General features: G+C 39.5%; 1 protein-coding gene across 1 annotated transcript in view; it reads left to right on the forward strand.

The window, feature by feature from the left end:
- The window catches only part of SLC9A9 (solute carrier family 9 member A9), an 826,675-nt gene that overhangs the window by 170,666 nt on the left and 644,210 nt on the right, over window positions 1–11,799 (forward strand). The window contains exon 5 of the mRNA XM_075546794.1: window positions 9,436–9,551. Within this exon, the coding sequence (XP_075402909.1) occupies window positions 9,436–9,551 (116 nt within the window). The remainder of the gene's footprint in view (window positions 1–9,435; window positions 9,552–11,799) is intronic.

Here is an 11,799-nt window from a genome sequence, read left to right on the forward strand (position 1 = left end):
AGCTACCCTGTATGACAAAATATATAAAACACTGCAGATGTGATTATGTTAAAGAGTTCGAGATTAGAAATCATCCTGCATTCTCTGACTGGACTCTAAATGTAATCACAGGTATCCTTGTAAAATGGAGGCAGAGAAAGAACACAAAATATAAGTATGAAAGTAATGTAACCACGAAGGAAAGGTTGGAGTGGCCTGGACAGAAGTGAAGGGATGCCAGCAGCCACCAGAAGATAGGAAAGACACAGGAAGCAGGTTCCCTGAGTCTTCAGAGGGAGTATGGCCCGGTTGATACCTTAGTTTTATGTGACTGATAATGATTTTGAACTTGTGAACTTACAGAAATTAGAGGGAAGAGATTTTAATTGTTTTAATCCACCGTGTTTGTTATTATGTTGCAGTGACTCCAAGAAACAAATATACACATGAAAAATAAATGAGAAAAATACTTGCCATATCAAATGAGCATGTTTTTTAATTCAGTGCACAAATCACAGCATCACGTATTCTAGGACCTACTGAGCATCTCCCCGTGCAGCGTGAAGGCCAGATAGTGGCCTGTTCCATGTTCCATATGTGCTGTTGGTTTCCACAGACAGAGATTTGGATCTTCCAATAGCGAACATCACTGTCAGAGAGTCAATTCTGAAACATAGAGACCCCATCAGACAGAGTACATATCCCTTTGGGTTTACCAGCCTCATCTTTCTCCTGACCACTGACCTGTGGTTAGAGTCCAGCACAACCCACTATGTCACCAGGGATCCTTGACATCCACGGGGGCAATTGTTCTCTATCCTGTAGGGTCCCTACATATAAGAATCAACTAGACACTAATGAGTTAAAAAACAAAAAAAGCACACACTGTTAATATTACGAGTTCCTACGACTGTACTTTTTTTGTTGCATTTTTTAGATCATTTTATTGGAGGCTCTTACAACTCTTGTTACAATCCATACATCAATTAAATCGGATATATTAGTACATGTATTGTCATCGTTCTGTTCTACACATTATTTTGCTTAATCCTTTTATTAGGGGTTCATACAGCTCTTATCACAATACATACATATATCAATTGTATAAAGTACATTTGTGCATTCATTGCCCTCGTCATTCTCAAAACATTTGCTCTTCACTTAAGCCCCTGGCATCAGGTCCTCATTTTTCCCCTCCCTCCCCACTGCCCACTCCCTCATGAACCCTTCATAATATATAAATTATTATTTTGTCATATCTTGCCCTGCCCGACATCTCCTTTGACCCACTTTTCTGTTGTCCATCCCCCAGGGAGGAGGTCACATGTACATCCTTGTAATTGGTTCCTCCTTTCCAACCCACCCTCCCTCTACGCTCCCAGTATCGCCACTCACACCCCTGGTCCTGAAGGGATCATCCGCCCTGGATTCCCTGTGTTTCCTGTTCTTATCTGTATCAGTGTACATCCTCTGGACTAGCCAGACTTGCAAGGGAGAATTCAGATCATGATAGTGGGTAGGGGGAGGAAGCATTTAGGAACTAGAGGAAAGTTGTATTTTTCATTATTGCTACATAGCACTCTGACTGGCTCGTCCCCTTCCCGAGACCCCCTCCACCAGGGGATCTCCGGTGGCCTAAAAATGCCTACAGCTGTACTTCTAAGCTGACTACAATACCTTTCCTTTGCTTGTCACTCACTAGCAATTGAAGACATGCTTCTACTGTAATGGTTACTGTAATTTTACTGTAATTTTTATAATGGTTACCAAACTAAAACCAAGCTCACTGCCCTTGAGTCAATGCTGACTCACAGAGATCCCCTCTGGGTTTCCAGGACCATGACTGCTTACAGGATCAGAAAGCCCAGTCTTTCTATCTCAGACTTGCTGGTGGTTTCAAACTGCTGACCATGTGGATTGCAGCCCAAAACATAACCACTATACAACTATGGTAATTGATGTAGAATATTTAAAATTATAAATATTTATCTTTCATGTATTTTAAGACTGTTGTTGAGAATTGGGTAAAGATGTAAAGAGCTTGTCAGTTTTCCATTTAACAATTCATACACATTTTGTTTTATCTATTTGATTGCTATCCCAACAATGTAACATCACTTATTCCACGTCCTTTTTATGTTTCTTATTTCCATTCCTTCTTCTTTCTTAACTCTTCTGAGCTGAGTCCTTGGGTAAACGCTGCCCTTTTAATCTCAAATGAGTATTGTAAGAAGTGCCTGGGCCCCCCTAGTGTTATTGCTGCTCCTTATAGACCTGTGTATTGTTTAGCTGAACACCGAGCTAGGGTGGGGTGTTAGTCTGGGCAAACCATAAAAACAAATTCCTAGGCACTCATATGTGTTTAAGGAAGAACTTTATATCAAAGAGTAATTGTATATTAAGAAAACATCCCAGCCCAGTCCAGATCAAATCCGTAAGTTCAATATTAGCCCACATCTCCAATACCAGTCTATAAATTCCTGTTTAGGTTCATGCAACATATGCAATGATGCCAAATACAGGAAGATCTAGGGCCAGTGGGGGGAAAGTCTTGTGGATGCAGTGGCAGTATAAACATCACAGAGCTGGCACGGGTCTCCACATGGCTCCTCCAGCTCCAGGACTCTGGCTGTATCAGTGTGTTTCCTTGTGGCTTGTTAACAGGAATGGCTCACAGGGAGACAAAGCAGGGAGAATGTATCTCTTTGTCAATTTTGCCATGCCATTGACCTTAGCGTTCCCCAAGCCCAGTGACTCACGCCCTAAAGATGTTTGAGCATTTCTATCATGTTTTCCTAACTTGCCCCTGTGTCCTCAGAGATATATTTAAGATGTTTTCTTTTGAAAAGATAAAAGAATACAGATGACTTATTTAAAACTCACTTAAGCAATCACCCTTGTCTAGAATTTTGTTGTCTTAAAACAATTTCGTAACATGCTTTTTTAGGTGTTGAACTTTAAAAACGGGGAATAGATGCATAAATGTTAAAGTCAGCATCATAAACACTCCATAAAACAAGAATTGCTATGTTGAGTACCTCCCTGAATTCCCTTTCCCAGATGATTTATGTTAGACTACGGGTATTGGATGCTATTCTATGATACTCTGCTCTTTGGGAGCAGACCGTAGATTTTTTTCCTGTCTACTACAGCACGAGGACTTTGCTTTTCAAGGAATAGCACAAAGTGGATATTTGTTGAAATCAACATTTTCAACTATTTTGCTGTATAAGAGCCACTCGTGCTTCTTCCTCCACCCTGCATGCCCATGTACCAAGCTCTCTAAGCTCTCACTGACCCCAGATGACATGCTAGTTGGCTCTGCTGCCATGAAAAATATTACATGATCTGGACTTCATTGGTTACCTCTTTCCAACAGGATCCTCCTGTCCAGTGTCCTATGGATCTCAAATACTTACTATGAAATGCTGATAGCACAAACTCTTTGAGAGAATATGCAACTATTAATGGGTTCATTCAGACATTCCATTCAATGTATTTATGACTACTTTTTGTAAATTACTGTTCATAACAGTTTTATTCATAATAGTGAAACTAGAAACAATCCAAATACCCATCAGTCAGAGACTAAATAAACTGAAAGGTATTTTGCTCTAGTCATATCACGAAAGACAGTTCAACAATAGAAGTCTGAACTGCCGGTCTTACAGCAGCATGGATGGAAAACACATTGAGCCAAAGAATCCAGGGACAGCAGACCAGCTGTTGTGTGATTCCATTTATGTGAAGCAGATATTAGTAATGTGGAGGTGTAGAAATAAGAACAGCAGCTACCTGTGGCTAGAAATTGACTGGCATGAGCATGTTGGACATGCCATCCAGCTTGATGAGCGTGACAGGCCTACATGGATGGATGCATTTGAATTTATGATTACTTTTTATTAGTAATAAAGTAAGAATTATTGGTCACTTTGATAAATTATTGAGCTCTTTCCGTCTGGAGCAAAGAAGAGTGAAGAAAATCAAAGACTCATGACCACAATGACTTCAAATAACTAATAGGCCATATGGAACAAAGCCTTCACTAGCCTGAGACCAGATGAACTAGATGGTGCCCTGGCACTACGATCTACTGCTCTGATCAGTATCACAATAGTAGGTCCTGGATCCAAATACAACCAAAGCTGCTGCCATCGAGTCAATGCCAACTGATAGCAAAGATATAGGGCAGGGTAGAAGTTCCCCTATGTGTTTCCAAGACTCTTTATAGGAGTAGACAGCCCCTCTTTATTTCATGGAGCAGCAGGTGGTTACGAACCGCTGACCTTGTGCTTAGCAGCCCAATTCATAACCACTATGTTGCACTACTCCTATAGGTCTTGGATAGAGTGGCAGAAAAAATGTAGGAGAAAATTCAAAGTCATAACAATGACAGACAGGTGGAACCCCAAGATCATGACGCTTTTCAAACCTAGATCTATTCCTACTCACAGAAACTACTTTTCAGGAAATTGATAGACAGGCCTATACAGTGACCCATGACACCTTGAAAATCGTGGTCCTTGGAATAATGAGGCACACAAAACCAAGGACACTGTTTGAAAAAGCAATATCAGAAGGCAGGGAGGTGCAAGAAAGTGAAGCCAGCAGAAAAATGGGAAGAGTGCTAATACATTGAGAAGTTTACAACTAAAGTGATAAAACAAAATGTGTATATATTCCAGAGGAGGACACTAATGTGCTCTATTACTGTTCATCTCCTACAATATTTAAATAAATAACGTGAAGATGATGATACCTAGCGACCATGTTTAAAACAATGCCTGACAGATAATATACATATAACTCACTCCACAAAGGTCAGATCCATCTAATACAAGTAGAAGCTTGATAGGCCTATCGATCTACCATGAGGAGGCCGGTGAGCTCGCAGTTACAAGTCAGACTGCTTTCAGCAACGACAGCAGTGGGAAACTACCAGATGCTCCTGGAGAGCGAGAGAGGCTTTCTACTCCTGTGAAGAGCTAGTCTCAGATGCTCTCAGGAGCAGGTCTCGCCTGTTCTTCAGGGGTGCTGTAGAACTGACTCGACAGCATTGAGTGAGAGCAATTGAGAGCAGTCATAATAATGAACATATTACTTTGTACTGAAGTATGAACTTATTTGGGGTATTATTTTAAGAGAATGACTGGAATTCTATTTATTTTAGATCTACGAGTTCATTTGTCATAAGTACATCTTCTTTCTTTTGTTACTGCGTGTGTTTCTCTTGATTTCACAAAGCAATTCAAAAACAGAATAAAGTTGACGATTAAATGTGTAGCCTTTGGCAGCTGACTGGCTGGGTTCAAATTCCGCTCTATCATAAGCTAGCTGAATTACTCTTGGCAAGTTACTTAAACTATTTTATTTGCATTTTTCTCATTTGTAAAATGGTAATAATTGTTGGAACTAGCTCATAGGGTTAGAAGTGTTAAATGGCTGGAATGTCTATTATGCTTCCTGAAGAATTCACTAATACTTATAGTTGTTTGTCCTTATTATTTTAAACGAACTGGGAAATGCAGAAAATAAGAAAGGAAACAGTTACACTTAATTCCTTTATACAACCATTATTAATATTCAGGTGTGTAACTCTAAGGTCAGCGTTGAGAACCACCAACCCCTACTAGGGAGAAGCTGAGGCTTTCTACTTCTTATAGTCTTGGACTCCCACAGATGCTGTTCTGCCTGTCTTGTACAGGTTCCATGAGCTGGGATCAGCTCAATGGCAGTGAACTTGGCTTTTGGATTAACATTTTGACCCATTTGCTTCTAATCATATATATAATCATTCATATATATATATATATATAATAAAATCTTATTAACATTTAGGTTACTATTTATTATGTTATCACTATTTTAACTTAATTTTCTATGCTCAATATGCAGTCTTATATATTGCTTTAACAGTTGTATATGTGTTTTCTGAGGAGTAATAGTGTTCTAAGCCTTGGCCTATTAACCACAGGTGAGCCCTTTGCCGCCACCCTGAGAGAAATAGGAGGCTTTTTTCTGCTCCTGTAAAGCTTTACAGCCTGAGAAACCCAAGGGTGCTCTTCCACTCTGTCCTCTGTGGGCTATGAGTCAGAATTAACTTGATTGGTTGAAGGTTTGCTTTTTCTTAATGTGTATTCTGTAATTGATTTACCTGACATTTCTTAAATCTATAAGAAATAATAAACATGCCTTAGCATATTGTTTTTAAAAACATGTTTAACTCATTTTCTGGTATAAATGCTTATAAAGCAATATAACAAGTTATAGAATATAAACATAAATTCATTTAAAATAAACTGTACAATTGTTTTCCATAAGCATTTATTAATACATACTTGTTTTACATTCACTTTTTCACATTAAATTACATTTTCTCCAATAATGTAAAAAGATGTCTGATTTCCATGTAATCTTTTCAAACTTGAATAGCATATATATATATATATAATTATTTCTTATTGTGCCCAATTCTATGGCTTCTACTCAAGTCACTTTGATTCTCTGAGCCTCAGATTTTGAATCTGATAACTAAAAGGTACAGAATTCAGAAACATAGTCACAGATCAAAAAGTTCACAGCAGTTGTTCGTGCTGGGTATTTAAAATGTTGTTCAAATGAGAATGGTTGGTTAGCACCAGGACAGTCATCCTCAGGGCTAACCAACTATCCAGGAAAGTGCTGAAGACAGAATCTCCTGTACTGTTCAACCTTGAATATTTTAATGTAGAGATTTTAATGGGCCACATATATATTTCAAATGTATATTAAGCACCTAGTGCAGAACCTGATACATAAATAAGTGTCCAGTAATAAGTAGCTATAGGATGAGTGAATAAAGCTGAACATAGCTACCCTATACTGCCTAGAGACTAGACACCTGGTAGACTGACAGATGATTCTTCCCTGGATAAGTGTGGATGAGTCTGTTATGAATCAGGTCCATTTTTAAAAAGTTAAATGGGAGTTAATACATATATCATATCATTCCATAGTTCAATCATATCAAGCATAACTGTAAAATTGCTATGAAAATCCGTTTCCAAACATTCTTTTACTTCCTGGACTCCTTGACATTGTCTCCCTTCCACCCACCCATTCCCATAGTGCCCATGCCCCGGAAGCCCTTGTTCTACTTGCTGTCCCTATAGGTTCATCAAACCCGAGTTTCATATACCAAAACACAGAAAAACAGATAACATAACTTCAAGAGGGTGACTTCTGATGGCATAACACCTCTGAGATACACCCTAATATGAATGAACGAGGCAAAACTCTATACAGAAACTGTTGAAACCAGAACAGATCCAGCATACATCAGAGGGGGGATCAACTGACAAAGTTGTAACTGTTTGATCTCTTCTGTGCTCATCTCTCCAATGCCCGCTGTCTAATAACCCCTTTCGTGCCCCATCCCCTCCATCGTGGATACCAGGAGTTCACTGGTTTCCTATGTTGTTTCCACAGAAGAATCGTGAGCTCCACTGCCATCCATAGCCCTCTGCTAACCGCATTCTCACAACCTAGGCTCTGATACTAATACCTCCCCCAACCTCAGGGTAGATTATTTATAGTCCTTTGGTGGCTATTGATGGTGTGCTTCTTTCATGTGGACTTAGATGACATCTTGCTTAGATGGCTGCTTATTTGGACACAAACTCCACTGGGTGATATAGACTCTACCTCAGACACACTTGTACCTTGAGCACTTAAGTCAGAAAATACAGGGTGTCGGAGGAAGCAGAAGACAGCTCTACCAAGATTGGGAATTGTTGGCGGCAGGTGGACAAACAAGGTCTTGCTACATCAGTGCCTTATATGCTGTATTAACATAAGTTTTATCCCAGAAAACCTGTGGTGGGCATTATGTTTTATTTTGTTGTTGTTTGTTCATATTAGGGTATATCTCAGAGGTGTTATATCATTGGGGTCTCCCTTTAGAAATTGTGTTGTGTTTTTTCTGTTTTCGGTAAATGAAATCCAGAATTGATGAACGTATAGGGACAGCAAGTCCAATAAAGGTTTGGGGGAAGAGTGGGAGGGGGCGGAATAAATTGGAGACTTTATCAAGGAGTTCAGGAAGGAAAAGTATGTTTGGAAATTGTTTGTGGAAGCAATTCTAAAATTCTGCTTTAAGTGATTGAACTATGGGAAGATATGGTATATGTATTAACTCCTAAATGATAATAAATTGAAACTTAGAAAAATTTAAAAACATAGATCTGGGAATGGGTTTGAGCTCACACTAAATCCTAGCTTCCACTTAAGAACACTTAGTTCTTACATCATGGCCCTGCGGCAAAGGAGCCCAGAAGATGCAGGTGCTATAGAACAGTGTGGCAAAGAAAGTCGATGGTGCCCACACAAAACAGCGTCTGGGGACGTAAAGGTCTATCATTTTTAAGGATTTTTATAGTCACAAAAAGGAGTTCCTTTGGCACCAACAATTTCTGGACTGCTACCAAAAAGTGGCAGCTCGAGCCCCCTCAGGGCCTTCTCAGAAGGAGGGTCTGGCAACCTGTTTCCAAGAGATCACAGGCTTTAACACCCTCTGGATCCGTTTTCTCTGCACTTGAGGGTTGGAATAGATCAACTGGATAGCAACTAGTAAAAGATCGTTGCAATTATAGACTGATTATATCGTGGTCTACATCACCAATCTCCTCTCTATTTTCTCTATTATGATTTTAGCAAGAAATAGCGGACAATTTATAAATGAAATACAAAGTAAAAGCTACATAGTGGCAAATGATGACCAACACAAATATGCTGGGCTTCATGGGATGGGAACAGGAAGGTTGGAAACTTTTTCACTCTTCATGAAAAGAACAGCTTTTCTTAAAAGATCTAAATGTATTCCTTTCAGGATTCATTTAAAAATGTTTGAAGGTTCACATACAACTTAACCACAATTCTGCTGTGTGGAATTCTTCCATTCTTCCAGTGTGGAAGTTTGCTGACATCCACAGGAGTGAAAACTCATCTCTTGGTTTGTGAGTGGTTGGCTGATGTCCTGTGAAAAACCAATGTTCTCTCTACAGAGGGAGAATGGAAATTTGAACCCTTTCCAACATGCCCAGCAGACAAGAAAAAGAAACTGAAAGGATATCCATTGTCAGATATCAACAAACTCACTACCTATTTGTGGGCACCCGTGGTTGTGCCACAGTTGATGGATTATCTGTGTAATCTTGAGGCTTACCTTATTTTCATTGAAACATACTGGAAAGTGTGACCTTTTGCCAGGTGAATGAGTTGGGATATTTGGTGAACAAGCTTTCCTTAGTAGTCAGGAGTTTTTAACAGTACTGAAAGCTAGCCCAGCCGTGACTTGGCAGGATGGGGGTAAGGTATACATGGTGTTTATTCAGGATACACAGGAGAAGCTACCAGAGCATGGGTTTGTAATACAGAATTCGGCTAGATGTTTGAAAATCTTGTTTTTCTCTTCAACAGGTTAATTATGTATGGCTTTGTCAAGGCTATGATATATGCTGGCCAGTTGAAAAATGGAGACTTTCATTTCACGGACTGCTTATTCTTTGGTTCACTGATGTCAGCTACAGATCCAGGTAAGTGTTCAAATAATATGTTTTCTGCTTACGTATCAAACATTTAAATCAAACTTTTCTATAAAGAACATCACCTGACTAAGTAATAATTCCTATTCCTTATGCCTTTTTCTCACTTGTAGCGGACATATCTGCTCATGACTACCAATAAAGGAAACAGGCACTGCATCTAAAAGAAATTTAAGTTGTGGAAAAGACTTTATTTAAAAGAATAAAAAACTATAGTTCACTTCCCTAGAAAATGTAACTATTTTCAGCTAAATTTCTTTTTCCAAAACTTTTTTAAAAATCATTTTGCTGGGGGGCTCATACAACTCTTATCACAATCCATACATACATCCATTGTGTCAAGCACATTTGTACATTTATTGTCCTCATCATTCTCAAACCATTTGGTTTCAACTTGAGCCCTTAGTATCAGCTCCTCATATTTTCCCTCCCTCCCACCCCCTTCCTCATGAACCCTTGATAATTTATAAAATTTTCTCGATCAGTGAGGGATGCCATGGTTCATAGTGGGGCTGGTCCAATGTCCTCTGAGTGCATTGGCTGCTCTGAGCAGGGATATTGTCCTCAAGGCTTGGTGGGCCAGGATGTGCTCCACTCTCTCGTCCTCCCCTTTTGTTTTCTCTCATGTGCTCTGATCAGACATGTCCCTGTCCATGAGCTGTAGCTTCAGTGCTGTCCTCTGAAGTAATTTCTTCTGGGGGATGGGGTGGCTGTTCATGTAGTTGCAATTGGTGCTGGCTTCTCAGATGTATGTTGCATTCACATCTTGGAGCACTGGGTTGAAGTCTGGTCCCTCTTTCCCTGTGGAGATATAAACAATACTCTCCCCTTGGATGTGTTAGTGCCCTGTTACCCTGCTACCCATTTATTTATTTCTTTCTTTTTTACTCCCCCCCCCTCCTTTTTAGTTGGCTACCATATTTATTCATGGATTTGGTCTTGCCCCTGCCATACTACCTAGACCTCACCCCAGGAATGGTTGTATACAGTAGCTTTTGCCCTATTCCCCTTTTGAATTTTTTAAAGCTTACCTTAATGGACTCATGTTGTACTTGTCCTTTTGTGCTTGGCTTACTTCACTTAGCATAATTTCTTCCAGTTCTTCCCATTCAGCAATGTGCTTTACCCATTCAGCACAGCTTTTTAGCGATACGTAGTACTCCATTATATGTATGTACCACAGTTTTTTAATCAACTCTGTCAGTTGATGGAAATTTGGGTAATTTCCAACTCCTTGCAATTGTTAACTGTGCTGCGATGAATTTTGGATCACAGATGTCTGGTCGTTGTTTGGTTTTTGCCTCTTCTGGGTATATGCCTGTAAGGGAATTGCTGTGTCAAATGGTAGCTCAATTTCCATCTGTTTTAGATATTGCCAAATCAATTTCCATAGTGGCTGTACATACCGACAGATCCACCAGCAGTGGATGAGAGATCCTATCTCACTACAGCCCCTCCAACACTTGTTGCTTTCTGATTTTTTTTAATTGGTCTATCTTTGAGGGTGTTGGGTGGTATCTCGTTGTTTTAATTTGAATTTACTTATGGCTAATGATCAGGAACATTTTCTCATATGTTTATTGGTCATTTGGATTTCTGCCCTTGTGAAAATTCTGTTCAGGTCCTTTACCCACTTCCTCAGTGGGCAATTAGTATTTTTTTTTTCTATTTGGACGCTAGCAGAGTATTGGAGATTTTAGTAATAAGGTCTTTGTCTGCTGTGTCATTGCTAAAGATGTTTTCTCCGTCTGTGGGCTCTCTTATTACTCTCTTGGCAAATTCTTTTGATGTACACAGATGTTTTATCTTTAGTATATCCCACTTGTCAATTTGGATCTCCTCTGTGTTTGTGTTCTTCCTCATTTCCAATAGCCTATGTATTCCCTGCACCAGAATTCTCAGGTTTGACCCAATTCCCTCATTGATGGCCATAATAGTTTAGGGTTTTACCTCAAGGTCTGTGGTCCACCTTGAGTTTATTTTTGTGCATGGAGTGAGATAAGGGTCTTACTTCATTTCGCTGCAGGTGAATATCCATTTTTTTCTAGCACCACTTGTTGAAGTGGACATCTGCTTTCCATCTGATAGTTTTTGGGCCCTTATCAAAGATCGGTTGTCTGTATGCTGATGATTTTATTTCTGGGTCTTCAGCTCTTTTCCATTGGTCTAAATATCTGTCATTATACCAATACCACACTGTTTTGACTACTATGGCTGTAAATTGGTGCTAAAATCAGGT

The sequence above is a fragment of the Tenrec ecaudatus genome, chromosome 4 (genome assembly GCF_050624435.1).
Source record: "Tenrec ecaudatus isolate mTenEca1 chromosome 4, mTenEca1.hap1, whole genome shotgun sequence".
Lineage (NCBI taxonomy): Eukaryota > Metazoa > Chordata > Mammalia > Afrosoricida > Tenrecidae > Tenrec > Tenrec ecaudatus.